Raw genomic sequence first — 24,867 nt, 5'->3', positions numbered from 1 at the left:
ATGCCCTCACACACCGCAGAGACCACACACACACACACACACACACACACACACACACACACACACACACACACACACACTACATTGTATGTATGTCCAATTGTGCAACAACATTTTTAACATGCTCAACACAGCATGCCTGTGTATTTTCTAGCAGTAGTAAGTCTTTGTACTTGCATTGCAGCACCAGTAGCATAAGCAGATCTTGTCCACGAAGACTAAACTTAGTAACTTGTCATATCCATTATGTATATAAGGGATAATGTACAGTCAGCCGGTCGATATTTATATATATAAAAAAATAAATGCAATCAAGGTGATCAGGTCTTGTATCACCCTTAAGGGATTTATTTTGTTATGATGATGGGCTGACTGTACATTATCCCACTTATTACACTGCTACCTACCAAATACATATATAAATGGACATGAAACATTGATTTGCATTGAAATTATGTTATCATGTTAGAAGAAAGACAGTAGTATCTTTAGGAACAGCTGAATTCCGGTTTGTGTTGAGTTCTATTGGTGTTTTATTTTGCGATAATGGCCATCTGAATGCTCATTTTCCCATTCATTAAAAGACTATTTGCCAAATTATTAAATAAATACACATGAAAGATTGATTTGAGTTGAAATTATTTTATCAGCTAACTTGGACAGGCTGCACAGTGATCCGAGAAGCAGGAAAGATGACTCGCAATACCCGGATGGCCGGTCTGATATCACTTAATCCCCAGATGTGTGTTTGTATTCAGAAATATCAGGCCGCTAGATGGCACCATTGACCAATCAGAATAGAGCATTCAAGTGAGCCGTGTAAATGAATATATATATATATATATATATATATATATATATATATATATATATATGCAGTATATTTGTCTTGTTGTGCTCTCATCAGTTAGGCATTGCTCTTTGTCCATGAAATCTCTATGAAATGTTTTTAAAAATCTTTATCGAGTAATCACAAACAACTGGAAATCATCATGGAAATTCACTGGTCACAAGGTGTCAGATCCCTGTCTATGCATGGTATAGGCTTCAACAAGCAGTCTTTTGCTAAAAATAGAGCAACTTAAGACAGGTATAGCTTTACTTAATAAGCAGACTGATCTCACAATGAAATCGGAAACAGTATGTTGACTTTTCTTTAGCTAAAATTGGTCTATGCTTACCAAATGTGAAATACTGCCCCCAGTGGTGAAAGCAGTGACTGTTTTTGTGCATATGGGCATGTGTGAGCTCCATTTTCGGGGTTTAATGTCCACAGAGGGGTGCCAAAAGCGATTTGTGAAGTGTGTTGTTTTCAGCTGTACAGGCTGTAATTCAGTGAAGAGGAATGCATATTTTATAAACTGAACCCAAAACCCAAACCTAAACCTAACCGTCTGTGGTGTAAAAATGTAATTTTAGAGGGAAAATGGATCCTACAATTGTGAACATGGTTGCTTTCTGATTTCAATGCGGGATTTGAACCTGCGTCTTCCACATGCTGACGCAACACGCTTCCAGTCACACCACAGGGGAAAGTAAATATGTCTGAGCTTATGCAAACATGTCTTATGAGAGATGGCGCTTGTCGGTGAGTCAGCATATTGTGGCCGATCCTAGAGTTCCGGAACTCTCAGAAAACAACCTGCCGACTTCCTGTGTGATTGTTATGGAGTAAAGCTGTGTCCCAAACGACACACTATACACTATGCACTATACAATGCACTCAGCCATGTAGTGTATGAATTTTCAAAGTGTAGTATCGTCACAAACGGAACACTTAATGGTTTTTACTACACGGAAGCATTTGCTGTTTAATAGCTGATGGAAGTGACATTTCAAGCGCATGTGTTGTGTTGCTGCTAGTTTTAGCGCGTTGGCCAAACTCAGTTCAACACTTGTATCTTAAACAATGTACATATTCACACAGCTTGGGGTGATGGTAAATCATTAAACTCACATTTGTAAGGTGCTGTATCTACTTAGTTTTGCTAGCAGCCACATTCTCCATTATTTACAACTGTTTTGTCAGACCAGCAGCGCAGCCAGGTAACTCCACCCCTTCTGATTTGTACGGCAAGCCATGTGCGCTGAGTGCATGAAGTGTCCAGCATTCCACACTCCTTTTGATGGTTGAAAAGTGCATCATTCGGGTACTTAAAGTACACTTCTTTTTGCTGCATTTTCAGTGTTAACATACTACTCGCACTACTTACACTACAAAATGGCATAGAATAGTGCAGAAGTGTGCAATTTGGGACACACCTTAAGAGTCTGGGGTTCCTAGTTTTGTCACCATGTGGGGAATTGCAAAGTCACTTTATAGCCTCAGCCACAAACATGGTCATGTTTTAGTTTTAGGAGTTTTGAGATGTGACTTGCAAAGCTCAAGATAAAAAAAACAGGATGAATCAGTTATATCATGGAATATGTTGGCTGCTTTGACCTTGTTCAGAATACAAAAAAAAAATATATATATATATATATATATATATATATATATATATATATATATATTGTACGTTTTTATTCAGAAGCTCCCCATTCCGCATACATTATTATTATAAACCTACATTAATATTCAAAAGATAAAAATGAAATCAGATTTCTGACTTCCTTAAACATATTTCTTTAAAATTGTGTCAGGAATGACTGGATATTCATTGGCTTTGACTGTATGTGCAGATATAGTTGTATGTGGCAACAGGATGTTGTTTATCGTTGTTAAAGACGTTATCACGCCTAAGTAACGGCATCAGTTGTCTGACGAGGATCCCCTCAAACCCGTTCAAATACCGTGATGTCACACCTGTTGAACAAAACATCTTTTCTGAGAATGCTTTTGAAAGCTTTCACAGTCAGAATTGTGACGGAGTTGTGTGAGAGTAAACACAGTCTGAAAGAGCTGTTCTGTGTGAATGTGTTATTTTCTTGCGCTCATGTTCTTAATGTAAAGATGATGCGCTGTTGTGTGAATAAAACATGAGCTGTGTTCGGAATGGGATGCTAGCATACTGTGTAAGTGTGCAGTATGCAACGATAAATGTTTCAAATGGTATGGTATATTGTTGTCACATGACCTCATTACATTGCATGTTTAATACAGCAAGTGTCGTTCAGTTATCTTGTGAATAAACAGTAATTTTACATTTTTAAATGTAATTTTGTGTATAAATGTATAAACTTTTGTCAGTCCAGTTTCTTCGTCACACTGGAAATGGAAGAAGTGTAATGCGCACAATACTGGCTTTGTTCAGAATAATGTCCTATCATACTACTATTTTCTGCTTGCATGGAATACCCAGATGGTGCTACATTTGCCAAAATGTGCAGCATACAACAGAGCACTTGGTGCTAATTACTGTATCCTACAAAGCAGTGTGCTCAACGTGACCTTACTTTTCCAGTGTGAAAGTACTTTTCAGTTCCTAACATCTTTTTCTTAACTCATCAAAAATGACATTTCTCTCATCATTTACTCACCCTTATGCCATTTAAGACTTTCTTTCTTCTGTGAAAATTAAACAAAGATTTTTTTTTTTTTTTGATGAATATATGTTTTTTTGTTTTTCGAGCTCCAAAAATAACAAAGGCATTATAAAGGTCATCCATTTGACTCAAGTGGTTTAATCATTGTCTTCTGAAGTGATACGATCGGTTTTGGGTGAGAAACAGGCCAAAATGTAACTTCTTTTTCACAATAAATCTTAGCATCTGCAGTCTCCTAGGCACAATCATGATTCATTATTTGATTACACTTCCTCGCACTTGATGAATTAACTTTATGCTGCCTTTATGTCCTTTTAAGAACTTGGAGGTTTTTTGGACCCCATTGACTTGCATTGTACAGAGAATCACACATCATATATCCATCAAAAATATTTTGTTTGTGTTATGCAAAAGAAAGAAAGTCATACGAGTTTGAGACCGCGTAAGGGTGAGAAAATTATGAGAATTTTCACTTTTGGGTAAACTATTCCTTTAAGACATGTTTACACAAAACTGAATGCACAATAAAAAAAAAATATATATATATATATATTTCCAAGAGAACACAATGCCTCTTGCTGTGCATGTAATGAGTTCAAAGATGAGAGGAGGATCTATTCGCAGCTATTAATAGAAACTCAAAACAAACTCAAAGCCAAGAAACACTGGAAACATAAGAAACCGGAACACAACAAACACTATTCTACAAAGGATAAGAACTGACAAAAGAGCACAGGGGAACACGGGGATTAAATAAACAATGAACAAATAAGAACACAAGGAACACCTGGAACTAAAACACAAGAACAAATGAACAAAGACAAGGAAAAGAACTACAAAATCCATAAGCAAACGAAAGGCAAGAAGTGAACAAGAAACGTATATAGTGACCCTAGTGGTCACCAAGGTAACCCTTACAACTCAGAGGTCAGGGCACTAAGGGACTCAAAAGTCAAGGCATTAGGGGACTCAGAGGGCTCAGATGTCAGGGCATATGGGGAATCAGAGAGCTCAGAGGTCAAGGCAGCTGTGAACTCAGAGCAAGGCATTTGGAGGCGAGGACGCTGGAGGCGGAGGTCAGGGGGTGATGGAAGCACTAAGATGCAAATAAATTCTCCAAAATACACATAGAAAACGGATCCACTCGCTTGAGGTGGATACATTTTTTATTCAATAAGAATAAAAATTTACAGAATAAACTCCTATTGAACTTATTAGTATTACAAGATGCGCATCAAAAATATCATGTGACTGAATAACTCATTCATAACTGGACTAACCAGCGGACCAATCATCACATCTGAAATATTGCTCTGGTCATCCTGAAATGGTGTATAGAAAAGCCAAAGCCTGAAAAGTGTTTGTAGATCAAATAAGTCAAATACAAACTTGAGCTGTGTCGAAGAGCATGTTTACTAACACTTTTGAAAAATATCTTATAGATATTTACAAGTGAAATCTGACGTGCTGTGCGCTGCGAGGCGATCGTCTGTGTTCTGCGACTGCTATCGGGTTCTTGAAAAACATATAACGTGCAAGGAAGGGCAGCTGGTGGAGTTTCTGGTGCCCCCCTAGGGTATGATGGTGCCCCCTAGAAAGTTGGTGCCCTACGCAGACTGCATAATATGCATATAGGGAGTGTCAGTTGTAGTCTGTGTGTTTAAGCTGATTTAATTTGATTTATGCAGAGGTGGGTAGAGTAGCCAAAAACTGTTCTCAAGTAAAAGTACAATTACTTAAAAAAAAAAAGTACTCAAGTATAAGTAAAAGTACTAATGTAAATAATTACTTGAGTAAGAGTAAGAAAGTATCCAATTAAAAGAGTACTCAAGTAGTGAGTAACTCGTTACTTTCACAAATTACATAATAAATGTTTACTCCCCTATATTCCATTACATAATACATATTGAATATATATTACAGAATTATTATTATTATTATCAATGGAAATTCTGTCATCATTCACCATCATGTTGTTCCAAACCCATATGACTTTCTTTCTTCCATGCAACACAATAAGGATATATTAGACAGAATGTTTGCCTGAGTCACTATTTACTTTCAGTGAATGTTTTTTTCTCTGTATTTTGAAAGTGAATGGTGATTGAGACTGTCAGTCCCTAACATTCTGTCTAACATATTTTGTGTTCCACATAATACAAAGCATCACACTGGTTTGGAACAACATGGGGGTAGGGAAATTATGACAGAATATTAAATTATCGCTGAGCTATCACTTTAAAGAGATAGTTTGCCCAAAAATTTAAATTCTCTCCTCATTTACTCACCCTCATGCCATCCCAGATGTGTATGACTTTCTTTCTTCTGCAGAACACAAATTAAGATTTTTAGAAGAATATTTTAGCTCTGTAGGCTAAAATTTTGATGCTCAAAAAAGCACATAAAGGCAGCATAAAAGTAATCCATAAGACTCCAGTAGTCAAATCCATATCTTCAGAAGTGATATGATAGGTGTGTGTGAGAAACAGATCAATATTTGTCATTTTTTGCTAGAAAGCAGGGGGTGATATGCAGAGAAGAATGTGAATCACCAAAAACACAAGAAGAAGAATGTGAATGTGATCTGTTTCTCTGTTTCTCATCCACACCTATCACATTGCTTCTGAAGATACTGCTTTAACCACTGGAGTCTTATGGAATACTTTTATGCTGACTTATGTTTGTTTGTTTAGCTTTAAAATGTTGCCACCCATTCACTTGCATTGTATGGACCAACAGAGCTGAGAAATTTTTGGGTGAACTATCCCTTTAAGGGCTCTTGTCAGATCTGGATGAATTTGTCAACAAGAGAGGTTTGGAAACATTTCTAGTAATTATTATGGTGAAAACGTGAAAATGTCCCACAAGGAAATTATATATAATGCTGAAATATAAACCAAAGCAAGATCATGTTTTATTAATGCCTACTTTGCTATTTCATAGCTTTTAAAGTCCTGTGTTGATTCTTATTTCAGTGTAGTTACAGTTTTCAATGTTGAAAGAATTTAGATAATTAGTTCTGTACAGCAGTACCGGCACTCTCTAAATGCAGAGTACGCAGCCTAGTGCGTAGGGCACCAACCCCAGTTGTGGAACACTCGCTGTGTCTGAAACCGCCCCATCTACTATATAGTGCACTATTGCGGGTGTCTGCCATTTTGTAGGAGTGTCTGAATTCTGAGTGAGCCACTCGTTCCATACTTTTGTTCACTTATTATAACCCACAATGCACTCTAATTTCGAGTGTACATTTGATGTACCCTCGACAACGGTTATTTGCCCATAATCCACCAAGGGAAAGACGTACCAGCTGGGAGTTTACTGCTTACTCCACTCCTGCAATGTTTTCTTTCATGCTGAATGTAATAAATTTATTTTTTGACAAATCTTCACTTGATTAAAATAACATAATAACATACAGATACATTTTAAAATGTACTCTTTATTTGATCAAATGTGTTTACTCTTTATATTAACACACAGTATATATTAAAGATGGCAATCAGAATGAAGATTTATTGTATTAATATATTATTTAATAAGAATAACAAGTAAGGCCCAAGTTTTTAAAAGTTAATATGTGATGTTTTTTCTGCAACAGCCCAAGAGCTCCGACACTTGGTGTACATCAGTGTCTGAATCACTCACTCATTTCGTTCACTTACTGCTGAGATATAGTGCACTAACTGCCATTCACTATATAGGAAATAGTGAATGAGTGAACGATTGCGGACACAGCCACTCTCTTAGCCATATGATCGCCTCGCACCCACACATCTCTCACGCGCGTGCCTCACACCTCTCGCTGTGCACGCGCAGAAATGCTGTCTGTTCACGCTTCAGTTGTCGATCACGCGAATGGCAGACCAAATGAATTTATTTACACTCAACTTGGATGTTTAAATGGATTTATACAGTTAATCCGCCTGAAGTAGCTGCGATAGTTTCCAGTACCCCCGCGTGGGCGCGGGGTAAATGCATAAATACTGCTTATTACATGCGGGACGCGGGAGAAAGCGCACTGATATATTGCTGCACTGATTTAAAAATGTACACTTAAAAATGTATGTCATAAGAGCCCAGTTACAGAATCATCCTGAAAATGACCATCTCATTACACAGAAAAGCCTGCATTAGCATTAGTGCCAAAACTTACCTCAGCGTGCTGCATTAAGTTGGAGCTGTGATTTTAATCTTTAAATATCAGCTTGTCTTGGTGTTTAATGAAGGCATTGCATGATGAAATTACATTTCATTGTGCAGAGTGAAGAAAGTGTTTCACTTTGAAGAGTTTGATGCTGCAGCAGTGATTGAGTGACAGTATTGTGACACCAGCGCATGTAGCTGTGTGAACATCCGCTCTTGAAAGTCCCATTCAATAATCTCTCAATAAATTACACATTAACTAAAATTAAACCCAATAATGTAACGACAGGAACGCCACCAATTGTAAAGAAGTAAAAGTAAAAAAAAATTCATTAGAAATGTACTTGAGTGAGATTAAAAAGTACCCACTTTTAAACCTACTCTAAAAGTAATTAAAAAAAAAAAGTTACTCAAGTAAATGTAATGGAGTAAATGTAGTGCGCTACTACCCACCTCTTGATTTATGTCATTAAAAGTTTTGTTGACTGCTCTGCTGGTTCCCGCCTCCTCCTTGCCCATCCTTACCCATTACAGACTCATTTAGGTGATTTCTGTGATAAATTAGATGAGAGTTTTGTGTCTTTAAGAGGCGGGCTCCTCGCTGGCTGCTAGTGTTTCCCAGTCAGGAAAGGGGGTGTGTGGCTGGTGCTGCTTTGGAATGAAGTTTAGAGCAGGAGAGAGAGAGAGCACAGCACTGCCACACACACTCAAACACACTGACACAGAGGTGGACATCCACTACCGGCTGAAAGAGAAAAGACAGACGCAGAAGGAGAGAGCCAGTGAGTGACCCGACAATGGCCGTGTACGAGCCCTTCAGCCTGCCACCCAATGCAGACGAACAGGACTTTGTTCAAGCCTACGAGAACGTCCGAGAAAAATACAAAGGTACCACACAATGGAAAATGCAGTACTGGAAGTGATGACATCTATGTGTGTGTTTGTGTGCGTGTGTGTGTGTACCGGGGCCACGTGCAGCCGGGTTTCAGCTGCTGTGTGCTGAGTGTTTATTGATCTGCACACATGCTGTCTGTCAGTCTGTCTCTTGAGGAGGGCAAAAGAGTGGATTTGTGGAGACGTGTGAACAGTCTCTGTACCGGCACCAGCTCTGACCTCAATAATACTGCAGCAAGCATTTATTTGAAAGAGTGCGGAGACTGGACAATGAGAGGTGTTTTGTAACTGAGAGGCTTTTCATTTTACACTAAATGAATCTTCATTTAAGTCTTAATTTAAAAGTTGACGTTTTATTCATGAAAGCTGTGAGTTACAGAAGCAGCCCACGCATGTTCTATACATGATGGTGTCGGGATGCTGTCATTCAGTGTTGGGTCACTGGAGGTCACAACACACTTTACCTGGACTTTTAGGCTGTGTGATTATCTGTTGGCATTTCGTTCATATAATGTTACTGTTCATTGATTCATTCATTTAATAAGAATATATCTTGCTTTTTGATTTTTCACATCAGTGGTTTTAGGTTGTGGTGCCTTGTGATTCTTGATTTCTTGCTCTCGTTATCTCTGTTGGAGGTATTTGATAATTTTCAGGGTTAGAAATTTGAAAAAAGATATTACATTTCAGCATGTTAGTTGTCCCGCACTAATTGTGTTATAGACATAAATTATACCTCAAATTATGCAGTTTGCTGAGGAAAGATGTGTTAGTGCTTTTCTAAGCTATAAGACTTCTGTTTTCCACCTGCCTTGTGATAAAAATGCACTTCAAAAAATGTCCACAAAAAGTATTTCGACTCATCCCTCATTTTCTTTTCAAAAAGTAAAAATGGAGGTAACAGTGAGACACTTACAATGGAAGTGAATGGGGCCAATTTTTGGAGGGTTTAAAGGCAGAAATGTGAAGCTTATAATTTTATCTTACATTAATTATTCTGTTAAAACTCGTATTATTTGAGCTGTAAAGTTGTTTAAATCGTCATTTTTACAGTCATTTTACAGTTTTAGGGTTTGTTGATTACATCATCATGGCAAATGAAGTTGTAAAATTGGCTATAACCAGAGACTATTTAGCAAAGACGGGTCACTCCTATTTAAATCAATGGGAGAAATTGGAATGCCCAACCAAGATGCTCTAGTGTCCAACGGTCAACGGATGAAGAAAGGAAGTCCCGCCTTACAAGTAAAAGAGCCAATCACCTTTTAGATACAGACATCGCCTGTCAATCAACTCGAGAACGCGCATGCGCATTAGCTATACAAGCTGGGAAAATCACGTTTTTTAGCGTAATATGAGGTAAAGAAGCACAATTTATGATTCCAATGTTTTCCCATTTTATTGCTGATTTGAAATATGTTCTTTGATCGTAATCTTGACCAACCGGTTTTGAGATTTCAGTGTTCTCCCATTCAAGTAGATAGGAGCTGCACTGTCATGACTGGAAATAGCCTTCTGAGAGCATTCCAAAGATGGCCGACAGTGGACTGACTTTCTAGAAAGACTTTGCTATAACTTTACACAGAAAAGGTTAGTAAGTGATTTTATCACACTAAAATCAGGTTTACACGCATGTTGTTTATGTCTTGTGTCTATACTTTTGAAACAGTGTATATTTTAACATTCAAAATGTGGCCCCATTCACTTCCATTGTAAGGAAGAAGCACAATTTGTTAAATTAAAATTCTGCAGTGACATAATGCAAATGACATATTGCACACCTAAGAGTGAAATAATCTAAAAAACAACAACGTTTGAATGGACTACACGTGTACAAGTCTATGATATGGTTAAAGTGTTAGTTCACCCAAAAATTAAAATCTTCTCATGATTTACTTACCTTTAAGCCATCCCAGATGTGTATGACTTTCCTCCTTCAACAGAACTGAAGTGAAGATCTTTATAAGGAGATTTTCAGCTCAGTTTGTCCATGCAATGCATGTAAACGGGTGCCATCAGGCTGTTGACCATTTGACGGTCCAAAGGTCACATTTAGGCAGCATACAAGTAATCCACACGACTCCAGTCGATCAATTAATGTCTTCTGAAGCAAATCAATAGGTTGGTGTAAGAAACAAATCGATAATTAAAAAGTTTTTAACTTTAAATCATTGCTTCCGCTCAGCGCTTTATTGATGTTTGAAATGACCTAACTCTCGCGTCACATTCGTTCCTCTGTTGTATACAAGGTACGTGCTTCTGACTTCTCGCGTGAACACGCCATAGCGCTTGCGTCACTGATGCTTGACTGCTGGCAGGAAGCGATTTTTAAAGTTATAAAGTTTTAATCATCTAATTGTTTCTTAGCCAACCTATCAATTTGCTTCAGAAGACATTCATTGATCGATTAATGGAGTCGTGTGGATTAATTTTATGCTGCCTAAATATGACTTTTGGACCGTCAAACCATTTACATGCATTTTATAGACAAACTGAGCTGAAATCTGCTTATAAAAGTCATACACATCAGGGATGGCTTAAAGGTAAGTAAATCATGAGAGGATTTTCATTTTTGGGTGAACTATTCCTTTAAGATCCCTCCTTCAGTGTTAGTCTATGGGATTTTTCTTTTATTCCACACTGCAAAAACAAGTGTTTTTGTTTTGTTTTCCAACATAAATATCTAAACATCCTTCAAACAAAATTAATTTTCAAAACTGCGTAAGATATTAAGACTTGTTTTCAGAGAATATTTCTTGAAGTAAACTTATACATGCTTGAAACAAGGAAAAACTGTTTGTCAATGGGATAAGAAAAATAAGTTCAATTTAAGATTGATGTAAGCAGTTTTTTTGTTTTTACTTACCCCGTTGGCAAACAGTTTTATTTTTATTTTTTGTTTCGAGCATGTATAAGCTTAATTCAAGATATAGTCTTTGAAAACAAGTATTACACAGTTTTGCTTCTCAATTCATCTTGCTTTAAAGGAATATCCTGGGTTCAATACAACTTAAGCTCAATCGGAAGCATTTGTGGCGTAATGTTGATTACCACAAATATTGATTTTGACTCGTACCACCTTTTCATTAAAAAATAAAAATAAAAATCAAGGTGACAGTGAGACACTTACATTTATTAGGTCTTTTTCTATTTGTTTGCATACTGAATTGTTTAATCTTTTCTTTCTTTCTTTTTTGCATCCATTTAATCATCTATAGCCATGGTCATGTTTCCATCAAAGTTACACATTAAGTGTATGTGCATAATCGGAATACCACATAAAACAAGTCACGACTAAAGCAGAATTTCCATCCCATGCGTTTAAGAGAACAAAATGGGCACTTCTGGAGAAATTGGCAGGAAATAGAAATGAAAATGAAAGTTGATGCCACTATTGCTCTGTTATTATTACTGTAAATGTAATAGATTACTTGCAGTTTAGAGTGCAGGAAGAATGCTCTGATGAACTTCATGTTTTCTAGTGTTCAGCAGCAGATGTCTTATGTCTGGAGCGAAAGCGTGTCACACAGTTCTGGGAGGAAATGACGACCAATCATTTTGATGAGAGGCTTTGGCATTTCAGAATAATCATGCAACATTTGTGATGATAATAATGATATACTCAGAGCTAATTATGTATTCACGTGGCTTGCTGAGGCAAAGTCGAATGATTTTTGGATGTGCATCTATATTCCTGTATAAATAAATTCTTTAGGCAAATATTCAGTAAATGTGTTTCCATCGTAGTTTATATGCATGTCTTCTTATCAAATAAAATTGAATATATCTGAAGGGATCATATAATTGTTTTTAATAGCATTTTGGTGTTTCCATCCAGCATTTTTAATGCGATACCCCAAAATTCGCACAAAAACACGTGGATGGAAATCTAGCTAGTCTTGCGTTATGTGTGCATAGCTGGCAGAAATCAAGACATGAATGTCATGACAACAGCCAACAAACGTGGCTCTGAAGCAACATTTCATTAACACAGAACTAAAGCCTTAACTTGCATCAAATATAACACTATTCTTGTGCTGCCTCTCAATTTTCTTCAGGAAATGCAAATATAGTTGTTTAGTTGACCCTTTCATCCAAAGTGACTTACAAGACACTTATTAAAGGTTAAGTCCTCCTAGAGTAATCTGAAGTTGTGTTGATCAGATTCATGATAGTGCTAATTTGTCGATCCCCCCATTTTTGGTTCAAACCTACAAAATGACAAATTTACCAGCTCAGATCTTCAACCTCTCAGCCACACCACCCCAATCTGTCTTTACCTGTTCATGTTTCTTCCTCTGCTGTCTTTGGGGCAGAGCACCTGAATGTGGGGAAGACATCATGTGGATGCTTCCTCTATAAATATCGCCCCACTTTTGTTCCTGAGTTTAGACAGAGACAGAAAGCTCTGTGCTGAATCACTGTCTCATCTTCCACGTGCTGGACTGTGAATGACAGTGCAGAGTGGAAGCGGAACAGAAAGCGAGTAGTGCACTTTTGAAAGTTGAAGCGTCTGTGCATTTTTTATTTTTTATTTTTTATTTTTTTTTGGATTTTTCCCCTTTATCTCCCAATTTGGAATGCCCAGTTCCCAATGTGCTTTTAAGTCCTCGTGGTCACGTAGTGATTCGCCTCAGTCCGGGTGGCGGAGGATGAATCCCAGTTGCCTCCGCGTCTGAGACAGTCAACCCGCGCATCTTATCACGTGGCTTGTTGCCACGGAGACATAGCGCGTGTGGAGGCTTCATGCCATCCACCGCGGCAACCACGCTCAACTCACCATGCGCCCCACTGAGAACGAACCACATTATAGCGACCATGAGGAGTTTACCCCATGTGAGTCTACCCTCCCTAGCAACTGGGCCAATTTTGGTTGCTTAGGAGACCTGGCTGGAGTCACTCAGCACGCCCTGGGATTCGAACTAGCGAGCTAGCGAACTCCAGGGGTGGTAGCCAGCGTATTTTACCATTGAGATACCCAGGCCCCAACGTCTGTGTAGATTTGATCAAAAATGACTTTTTTCAAATAGTAATGGTGCTGTTTTTTACATCAGTAATTTCCTGACTATACTTTGTGATCAGTTGAATGCCACTTTGGTGAATTAAAGTACCAATTTCCTTCTGAAACAGCAAAATCTGTACATGATTCCAAACTTTTGGCTGCCAGTGTGTATATACAGGTGCATCTCAATAAATTAGAATGTCGTGGAAAAGTTCATTTATTTCAGTAATTCAACTCAAATTGTGAAACTCGTGTATTAAATAAATTCAATGCACACAGACTGAAGTAGTTTAAGTCTTTGGTTCTTTTAAATGTGATGATTTTGGCTCACATTTAACAAAAACCCACCAATTCACTATCTCAAAAAATTAGAATACATCATAAGACCAATAAAAAAAACATTTTTAGTGAATTGTTGGCCTTCTGGAAAGTATGTTCATTTACTGTATATGTACTCAATACTTGGTAGGGGCTCCTTTTGCTTTAATTACTGCCTCAATTCGGCGTGGCATGGAGGTGATCAGTTTGTGGCACTGCTGAGGTGGTATGGAAGCCCAGGTTTCTTTGACAGTGGCCTTCAGCTCATCTGTATTTTTTGGTCTCTTGTTTCTCATTTTCCTCTTGACAATATCCCATAGATTCTCTATGGGTTTCAGGTCTGGTGAGTTTGCTGGCCAGTCAAGCACACCAACACCATGGTCATTTAACCAACTTTTGGTGCTTTTGGCAGTGTGGGCAGGTGCCAAATCCTGCTGGACTCTAGGACCTTGGTTTCCAAATGAAATACAAAACTTGCTCTCATCTGAAAAGAGGACTTTGGACCACTGGGCAACAGTCCAGTTCTTCTTCTCCTTAGCCCAGGTAAGACGCCTCTGACGTTGTCTGTGGTTCAGGAGTGACTTAACAAAAGGAATACGACAACTGTAGCCAAATTCCTTGACATGTCTGTGTGTGGTGGCTCTTGATGCCTTGACCCCAGCCTCAGTCCATTCCTTGTGAAGTTCACCCAAATTCTTGAATCGATTTTGCTTGACAATCCTCATAAGGCTGCGGTTCTCTCGGTTGGTTGTGCATCTTTTTCTTCCACACTTTTTCCTTCCACTCAACTTTCTGTTAACATGCTTGGATACAGCACTCTGTGAACAGCCAGCTTCTTTGGCAATGAATGTTTGTGGCTTACCCTCCTTGTGAAGGGTGTCAGTGATTGTCTTCTGGACAACTGTCAGATCAACAGTCTTCCCCATGATTGTGTAGCCTAGTGAACCAAACTGAGAGACCATTTTGAAGGCTCAGGAAACCTTTGCAGGTGTTTTGAGTTGATTAGCTGATTGGCATGTCACCATATTCTAATTTTTTGAGATAGTGAATTGGTGGGTTTTTGTTAAATGTGAGCCAAAATCATCACAATTAAAAGAACCAAAGACTTAAACTACTTCAGTCTGTGTGCATTGAATTTATTTAATACACGAGTTTCACAATTTGAGTTGAATTACTGAAATAAATGAACTTTTCCATGACATTCTAATTTATTGAGATGCACCTGTATATATATATATATATATATATATATATATATATATATATATATATATATATATATATATATATATATATATATATACTGGGAGTGGATATTACTGCTGCTCCACTCAAATACTCTGGTTGTTTGTGTGTGTGTGTATGTTTGGGACATGTAAACTGGGAGTTTACAGAAGATGCATTCTTTTCTTGCTCTCATTTCTCTTTTCTCCTCTTCCTGTGCCAGGAACTCCGTGTTATCTCCTTATTAAGGCACGTTGGTGGGGAGGTTATGCACATGCCATCTCTGACTGTCATGCTCTCTCTCCTCTCTTACTCCTCTTGATTGTATCTTTCATTTTTCCTGCTTGTCTCTATGAGAACCTCCTCATTCTCTTCATTGTTTCATCTTTATCAGTCTTTCTATCGCTCCTTTTTTGTCTTGTCCTTCACTCTGTGGTTATCCTCCTCCTTTCTCTTTCCTATACCATCACTCTATCTCAGCTTCTTGCTATTTAAGTTTCTTTGATTTAATTTCGGGTGAATCTTGTGAAAACATTTCTCCCCAAAGTAAAAAAAAAAATATATATATATATATATATATTGTTTGGCCTAGAGAAAATGAAGCCTATGTTTTTAGGACCATTAAGATTTTTTTGTGCATGACAATTAATGACATATTTCTCCTCAAATGCTCATTACCATGATGTGTTGTGACATTTATTTGTAATTTTATTATCAGTGCTGATCCTCAATGTATAACGGTAGTTTTCCATGGTATCACATTAACATAAAATAACATTTTTAAAATTACAAAAACAAATTATTGTCAGTACAATACTACCATGATATACTGCATAAATATATCATAGTTTTTTCCCGATTACAGTAATGAGCTTTTTTTCTTTTTTTTTACATTATGGTAATGAAATTAGTGGTGCTTAATTCATTCAGACATTTTACATTCAAATCAGCATTAAAGGTAGAACAAAAAATACTACTTGGAGTTATGAAAACATTTTTATATTTAATTAATATATCATTTAAACATGTTTTTTTTTTTTTGCATTATGGTAATGAGAATGAGGGGGAAATGTAATTTAATTTTCATGAAATCCTTGTCACAATTTAAAATAGGCATTCTCAAAATAGGCAACCCTTTTTTCTTTTGAGATTCCAGAGGTCTGATCGTGGGTGCCAGATGGTGCCCTGTCCCTGAGAAAGAAGGTCCTTCTTCAGGGGAAATCGCCGGGGGGTGGGGGGCTGTCGCGAGGAGTGTGAGGTCCGAGAACCAAGTCTGGGCGGGCCAGTAGGGTGCTACTAGGATGACCTGCTCCTCGTCCTCCCTGACCTTGCACAGGGTCTGTGCAAGTAGGCTCACTGGGGGGAACACATACTTGCGTAGCCCCTGGGGCCAGCTGTGCGCCAGCACATCTGTGCCGAGGGGAGCCTCGGTCAGGGCGTACCAAAGTGGGCAGTGAGAGGATTCCCGGGAAGCGAACAGGTCTACCTGTGCTTGACCGAATCGACCCCAAATCAGCTGGACCACCTGGGGGTGGAGTCTCCACTCTCCCCTGAGTGTAACCTGCCACAACAGCGTGTCTGCAGCCCTGTTGAGGTCGCCCGGGATGTGAGTTGCTCGCAACAACTTGAGTCGCTGCTGACTCCAGAGGAGGAGATGGTGGGCGAGTTGCGACATGCGGCAGGAGCGCAAGCCGCCTTGGCGGTTGATGTACACTACCGTCGCCGTATTGTCCATCCGGACCAACACGTGCTTGCCCTGGATCAACGGCCGAAGCCTCCGCAGGGTGAGCAACACTGCCAGCAACTCGAGGCAGTTGATGTGCCAACGCAGTCGTGGCCCAGTCCAGGAGCTGGCGGCTGCATGCCAATTGCACAAGGCGCCCCAGCATGACTTGGAGGGTAGGGGGGGAACATTACCCCAGCATCCACACACAGACCCCCCCCAAAAGGCTTAAAATATCATTGCATATTGCCCTGCCTTGCCTTTTTTTTTTTTGCATCTTTGGCAGACTTGATTGTTTAGCAAAGGGGCAATTTAAATGCCAATGTATTTTTGGTACTAAAGAAATAAATCAACAGTGTGTGATTTAAAACACAATGCTTGCATTCTGTTTGTGAATTTGCACTTTGTGTCAGTTGTTGCATATGATTGTCAGTCTAAATTATTTATCTTTTATTAGTGAATGGTTGGTAATTGTGATATTATAGTGCCTGAATGTGTTTTGTACTGATCCTGGAACAGCCATTCCTATAGAGCAACGCTACTCAAAGCGCTCTATAGAGCAGCGGCCCTCGAGCGATATGTTTGCGGCCTGCGTTATGATATCATTATCAGAAATATATTTATTAGCAGCCTTTCAAATCTGTATGAATTGTGAGGTGTTCATTTTCATGAGGATTTACACTAGTTCTCTACATTGCTGAATCACGTTAGAGAGGGAATTCAACTGCAAGAAGATGTTACAAATGAAAAAAAAAACAACAACAACAAATAATATCTGAGCATGGCTGATGTTATGAGAGTGGCGGTTGGTCTGCGTGCGTTCATACGCAGTACATGTGCGCTTACGTGCAGTCTGTCAATCAAACATGCGCGCTCGCAATCTCACTTGAGAGTTACTCAACATGGCGCGAATCTGTTCAATGCCTTGTCCAAACTAATAAGTTTTAGTTTGAAAACACATCTTTTTCTCTCCGTTTTGGCCTTCTGTCCACACTGAGGGAGCGTTTTTGTCTGCGAAAACTGAACTTTTTGAAAACCCACTCCAAAGTAGATACATTTGAAAATGCCATTTTCACGTTGTAGTGTGGACTGTGAAAACGGATGCTTTCGAAAACGATGATGCATTTTTAGTCATGTGACGCAGTGGTGGACAAGATGGTGGACGACGTTGTATCGCAGTTGTTTTGGCTACTCTCCAGTTTGATTGCGTTGTTAAAGATTAATGTAAGTTTGTACATACATCAGCTTACATTTCTTCAAAGGAGACGGGATGTTTACACGCAGGTGTTGTTCAGCGGCGGAACGTGAGGACAGTTGAGTTTCAGACCGTACATTGCCGTGACGTTTCAAAGAGGTGGAAAGTAATTAAATGCCTGAAGGAAACGACGCATGTCGAAGCATCTTACGTTTTGCTCATGTGCAGTACAGGGACGTAAGCGTTTGCAGACATTTCAGTGTGGATGAGCAACTTTTGGAAAACGCTTGAAAATGCTAGTGTGGACAGAGAGCGTTTTGAAACGAAAACGCCATTTTCAAATGTATCCGGATTAATGTAGACGTAGCCTTAAATAGCTCATCAGAGATATGTACTTGTCATGACAACACTATTTACTGGAAAAAATAACACTTTTTCCTGCAGTGACGGCGTTGAGATGCCTTCACGTAAATGCTTTTTAATGCTGCACTTCGGCGCAAAACACTAAAGGGAGTGAACAAATCTTTATGACTTGTCAGTGAAGGACTTTTGGTGCTAATTCTGGATATATCGCTCTTGTTTTTGAACACATCTCTGGTGTATGTGATGTTGAGCACTCATAGTGTTTGTTAGTTAACAATCACAGTGACAACAGAACTGATCTATATCAGAAAATCTAACTGTTACACCACGTGTGTTTAAAATAATTACTAAAAGGTACAGTTGACCCCAAAATAAACACTCTCATTATTTCCTCACACTCATGCCATCCCAGATGCGTATGACTTTCTTTCTTCTGCAGAACACAAATTATGATTTTTAGATTAATATTTCAGCTCTGTTGGTCCATACGATGCAAGTGAATGGTGACCAGAACTTTGAAGCTCCAAAAAGCACATAAAGGCATGACTCCAGTGGTTAAATCCATGTCTTCAGAAGTTATATGATAGGTGTGAGTGAGAAACAGATAAATATTTAAGATCTTTTTTACTATAAATCTATACTTTCACATCTGTAAGTCACATGTGGCACCTGTTTAGTTTGACTTTCACATCTGAAAGTGAAAGTGGAGATTTATAGTAAAAAAAGGCCAAGGACTTAAATATTGATCTGTCTCCCATACACAGAGCTGAGAATTAAAAAAAAATAAAAATAATAATCTTCATTTGTGTTCAGCAGAAGAAAGAAAGTCATACACATCTGGGATGGCATAAAGGTGAATAAATGATGAGAGAATTTTCATTTTTCGATGAACTATCCCGTTAAATGACATTCCAACATTGTTACACCACTAATGTTTTTAACGCCGTTAACGTGTAATATGACCCTTTGAATAAACTGTAGTTCATGAGAAGCGAGTCAGTTTGTGCAAACGCTGCTAATGTCACACGCATTGACCGTCGGGAAAACAGATGGTGGGAGACATTATGCTGTTACCTGCGGCAAGCATTTTATCAATGTGGCACAGCAGTAGAACATGCCCGCAAACCACAGGTAGAGCTTGGAACTTTGTAACATTATTGCAGCGGCAAGACAGCTGCCATTTGAACACCTGCCTTGCACTGCGAGGTGCGGTACGAAAGTTGCGAAGTTCGGTGCAAGTGTGAAGTGAAAGTGTGAGCACGAGGCGATCGTCTGTGTTCCGCAACTACTACCGGGTAATTGAATAACGTATAATGTGCCAGTAAAGGCAGCCGGAGGAGTTTCTGGTGCCCCCCTAGGAAGTTGGTGCCCTATGCAGACTAATATGCGTATAGGGAGCGGCGATACTGCCAGCTAACGGAAACCCTGCTGCTGTTTCCAAGGCAGTGACATGCACAGATCTTAGCAGGGAGAGGAGCGGAAGGATAAAAAAGGGCACTGATTTTTTTTTTTTTGTTTTTTTTTTGAATGAGTAGTAATTATAAATACTTAACTAATTTCTTTGCTTTTTGAGTATTTAACCATTTTCTTGTATATACAGTATATACTGTACATATTTTTTTCCATTTTTCTTTTATCACAAATAATAGCCTATTCTGTGATATTTCTCACAAAAAGTACGATGGTAATACACTTTGTAAAAGATGACGCGAGAAGCAGTTTTCCTTCTCCAGGTGAGGCTTTATTTCCCCTCTTCCTCGACACCACTTTACAGTTTACCTTTATGCACTGTCTAAACACTAACACACACTGCTTCCATAAATAACCTCTCACTATTAGGAAATCCTTGCTTTGGCTCTGCTCTGTCATGTCCAGTCTCTCTCTCGACTGAGTGTTGTGTCGCTCTATTTATGCGCTCTCCCCGTGCTCACTGAAATTAGAGACAGGTGTTAGACATAATTTAGCTCAGGTGTAAGCGCCCTTACCACTTTCTCTCTCCGGAGAGATGCTTGACCACGCCCCCGCTGCCACATATCCCCACCGCCCGACTCAGGCCGGGGCGGCATACGGCCTGCCTACCACTCCCCCCCCATTCCTGGAAAGGAAGTCGGCGACAGCCATCTGCGCCCCCGGCCTGTGGACCACCTTGAACTTAAATGGCTGAAGAGCCAGATACCAACAGGTGATCCGGGCGTTAGTATCTTTCATGCGGTGGAGCCACTGGAGTGGGGCGTGATCCGAGCAGAGGGTGAAGGCCCGCCCCAGCAGGTAGTATCGGAGAGTGAGGACCGCCCACTTGATGGCGAGACACTCCTTTTCCACGGTGCTGTACTTAGTTTCCCTTAACGAGAGCTTACGGCTAATGTACAGCACCGGGGGCGCCTCACCCTCCACTACCTGCGAGAGTACGGCCCCCAGCCCCCTGTCTGAAGCATCTGTCTGTAAAATAAAAGGGAGAGAGAAGTCAGGTGAATGTAAAAGCGGCCCCCCGCAAAGTGCAGCTTTAACTTGCGTAAACGCCTGTTGGCACTGCTCCGTCCACTGGACCGGATCTGGAGCTCCCTTTTTAGTGAGATCAGTCAGCGGGCTGGTGACGTCCGAATAATTAGGCACGAACCTTCTATAATAGCCAGCCAGCCCCAGGAACTGTCTCACCCCCTTTTTGGTCTTGGGTCTCGGGCAGGTCGCAATCGCCGCTGTCTTGTCAATTTGGGGACGCACCTGCCCGTGACCCAAGTGGAACCCCAGATACCGTACCTCCACCCGTCCAATCGCGCACTTCTTCGGGTTCACTGTGAGTCCCGCTCGGCACAGCGATCTCAGAACCGCCCTCAGATGTTGCATATGCCGCTGCCAATCATTGCTGTAAATGATGATGTCATCTAAATAGGCAGCGGCGTAGGCTGAATGCGGTCTGAGGATTCGGTCCATGAGACGCTGAAACGTAGCCGGGGCTCCAAACAAACCGAACGGAAGTGTCACAAATTGGTGTAATCCAAACGGTGTGGAGAAGGCGGTTTTCTCACGGGAAATTGGTGTCAAGGGGATCTGCCAATAGCCCTTCGTCAAATCCAATGTCAAATAAAAACGAGCAGTGCCCAACCGATCGAGCAACTCATCAACACGAGGCATTGGATACGCATCAAATTTAGACACCGCGTTGACTTTCCTGTAATCCACACAGAACCGTACAGACCCGTCGCTCTTAGACACTAGAACAACTGGGCTGGACCAATCGCTGTGGGATTCTTCTATTAACCCCATATCAAGCATCGCATCCAATTCTTCCCGAACAATTTTCTTTTTGTGTTCGGGTAGTCGGTAGGGGCGGCTACGTACCACCACCCCCGGCTTGGTCTCGATGTGGTGATGGATGAGGTTTGTACGTCCCGGTAGAGGGGAGAACACATCTGCAAACTCCTGTTGCAACTTAGTAACCTCCGCGAGTTGGCTCGGTGAGAGGTGGTCTCCGCAAGTGACCGGGGTGAACTGTTTATGTTTTGAACTCACCTCCGGTCCGAGCTCCGCCTTCTCGGGAACCACCATAGCCAACATCACGGGGGCCGCCTCCCTCCACAATTTTAGGAGATTGAGGTGGTATATTTGACGTGCGTCCCCTCTATCTGTTCGTTTAACCTCATAATCTAGATCTCCCACTCGTCGTGTGACCTCAAAGGGTCCTTGCCACTTGGTGAGTAATTTAGAGCTCGATGTGGGAAGCAATACAAGCACTTTATCTCCCGGTGCAAATTCCCTTAGCTGAGTTCCCCTGTTGTACAGTCGGCGCTGTCGTTCTTGAGCTTGGAGCAAATTCTCCTGTGTTAGTTGCCCCAAAGTGTGGAGTTTTGCTCTAAGATCAAGAACGTACTGAATTTCATTTTTACTGTTTGAAGGTCCTTCCTCCCAAGCTTCTCACAATACATCGAGCATGCCGCGTGGGCGTCGCCCATACAGCAGTTCGAATGGAGAGAAGCCAGTGGAGGCTTGCGGGACCTCTCATACTGCAAATAACAGGGGGTCGAGCCATTTATCCCAATTTCTAGAATCATCATGCACGAACTTACGAATCATGTTTTTGAGGGTTTTATTAAATCGTTCCACCAGGCCATCCGTTTGAGGATGGTATACACTGGTGCGAATCGATTTAATATTTAATAACTCGTACAGTTCGCGTAGTGTTCGTGACATAAATGTTGTGCCTTGATCGGTGAGGATTTCTTTCGGAATCCCCACCCGGGAGATTATTTTGAAGAGTGCCTCCGCAACACTGCGTGCTGAGATGTTGCGAAGAGGCACTGCTTCCGGATATCGCGTTGCATAGTCCACTAGGACCAATACAAAGCGATGTCCGCGTGCTGACCGTTCTAATGGCCCGACGATGTCCATTCCAATTCTCTCAAAGGGGACCTCGATCAAAGGGAGAGGGCGCAATGGCGCTTTTGGGGTGGCCGGTGGGTTAACCAGCTGGCATTCGCGGCATGCCGCACACCACCTGCGGACATCACCGCCAATGCCCGGCCAATAGAAACGGGCTATTAGACGGTTCAGTGTTTTCCTTTCTCCTAGATGACCTGCCATGGGATTATAATGAGCCGCATGGAATACCATTTCCCGACGGCTCCTTGGAATCAACAGTTGGGTTGTATCCTCTTTGGTCCGAGTGTCCTGTGTCACTCAATACAACCGCTCATTTATAATTGCAAAATAGGGGTATGAAAGTGCGATGTCAGGCTGGAGTCGTTGACCATCGATGACTCTCACTTGGTCAAAGGCGTGTTTGAGGGTTTCGTCTCGCGACTGCTCCAAAGGGAAATCCCCATCAGGGAATTCCCTGAGAAGGGGAGGGGCTGCATTGTGACCAATGCCTCGGGTTGAACCAGGCGTTGGTGGATAGTGGTTTGATTACACCCGGTATCCACCAACGTTTGGTGAGTACCCCCCTTGACACTTACCGGTATCCGGTACGCTCCGGCCCATTCGGGGGCAGCCTGTGGGAGGTCAGAGACCCGCACCACCATCCCCAGCTCCATCAGAGGGCACTGATCTCGGAAGTGGCTCGGGTCTCCGCACCTCCAGCAGGCCGGCCCAGGCGCTACGCCCGCACTTGCGTCGACGGGCACCCCCCCTGTGGGGGAGAGCGGCGGGGCATTGGAGTAGGGGAAGGTGTCGCCTCCCACACCCGGGGAACTGGTCTCAGGGGCTGAGTTCCTCCTCGTCTGCGTGGGGCAGGAATGGGACCTGGAGAGAGAGCAGATGAGAGAGAGAGAGGGGAGGGGGAAGAAACAGAGGGAGGAGAGAAAACGTAGGAGGGATCTTCCGCCCTCGGGATCGCCGCCACGTGGTCCTCCGCAAGTCGGATAGCTTCATCCAACGACGCCGGGCGATGGCACTGGACCCACTCCGCCATCCCTTTTGGCAGTCGAACTATGAACTGTTCCAGTACCACCTGGTCGATAATTCCCTGGACGTCGCGATCCCCCGCTAGCAGCCATCTTCGGCAGGCGTCATGGAGCCGCTGGGCAAAGGCAAACGGGCGGTCAGAGCTTTCCAACTTCAAGCTCCGGAAGAGTTGACGACTTTCCTCCGGAGTGCGACCAACCCGTTGCAAGATGGCTTTTTTTAGATCTCTGTAGGCCAGGAGGCTCGACGCTGGCAGTTGTTGAGCCGCGAGCTGGGCTTCCCCGGACAATAGTGGGATCAGTCGGGCTGCCCATTGGCCGAGCGGCCAGCCCCAGATCTCGGCGGTCCGCTCAAACAAATCCAGGAAAGCCTCGGGGTCGTCCGCCGCCCCCATTTTCTGTAATGCTGGTGGGGGTAACGGCGTGGGTGTGTCCGGGGTCGTGGCTGAGGATGCCCCCGGCTGAGGAGGCTCCGGATCACCTGCCCGTCCTCGGCTTGAGCATGCATGAGCTCGACAAACTGGCGGTCTTCATCTTGTCGGAGTTCAAGCAGCATTTGTTGGTGGTTCTGATGTAGGCTGGCGAGGACTTGGAGGATCTCCGCCAACTGGGAGGACTCTACGGGACAACCTCCATCCATCTTCGACCCAAACTTCAAACCCGGGTTTTGGCACCAGTGTAAAAGATGACACGAGAAGCAGTTTTCCTTCTCCAGGTGAGGCTTTATTTCCCCTCTTCCTCGACACCACTTTACAGTTTACCTTTATGCACTGTCTAAACACTAACACACACTGCTTCCACAAATAACCTCTCACTATTAGGAAATCCTTGCTCTGGCTCTGCTCTGTCATATCCAGTCTCTCTCTCGACTGAGCGTTGTGTCGCTCTATTTATGCCGCTCTCCCCGTGCTCACTGAAATTAGAGACAGGTGTTAGACATAATTTAGCTCAGATGTAAGCGCCCTTACTGCTTTCTCTCTCCGGAGAGATGCTTGACCACGCCCCCGCTGCCACACACTTGTTTATTTATTTATTTATTTTCAGACATGGTCTGTGATAACCCCATGTTTATGACATGTGTCATAGTAAAACCATGGTATTTTTTAAAGTACCTTGG

General features: G+C 41.6%; 1 protein-coding gene across 1 annotated transcript in view; it reads left to right on the top strand.

Moving 5' to 3' along the window:
- Window positions 1-8,337: 8,337 nt before the first annotated feature.
- The window catches only part of LOC127452612 (plectin-like), a 214,622-nt gene continuing 198,092 nt past the window's right edge, over window positions 8,338-24,867 (top strand). The window contains exon 1 of the mRNA XM_051718223.1: window positions 8,338-8,520. Coding sequence (XP_051574183.1) covers window positions 8,430-8,520 — 91 coding nt within the window. The 5' untranslated portion in view covers window positions 8,338-8,429. The remainder of the gene's footprint in view (window positions 8,521-24,867) is intronic.

This window comes from Myxocyprinus asiaticus, chromosome 15, assembly GCF_019703515.2.
Source record: "Myxocyprinus asiaticus isolate MX2 ecotype Aquarium Trade chromosome 15, UBuf_Myxa_2, whole genome shotgun sequence".
Classification (NCBI taxonomy): Eukaryota; Metazoa; Chordata; class Actinopteri; order Cypriniformes; family Catostomidae; genus Myxocyprinus; species Myxocyprinus asiaticus.
The sequence above is the reverse complement of the archived record's forward strand: the minus strand, read 5'-3'. Positions and strand labels throughout refer to the sequence as shown.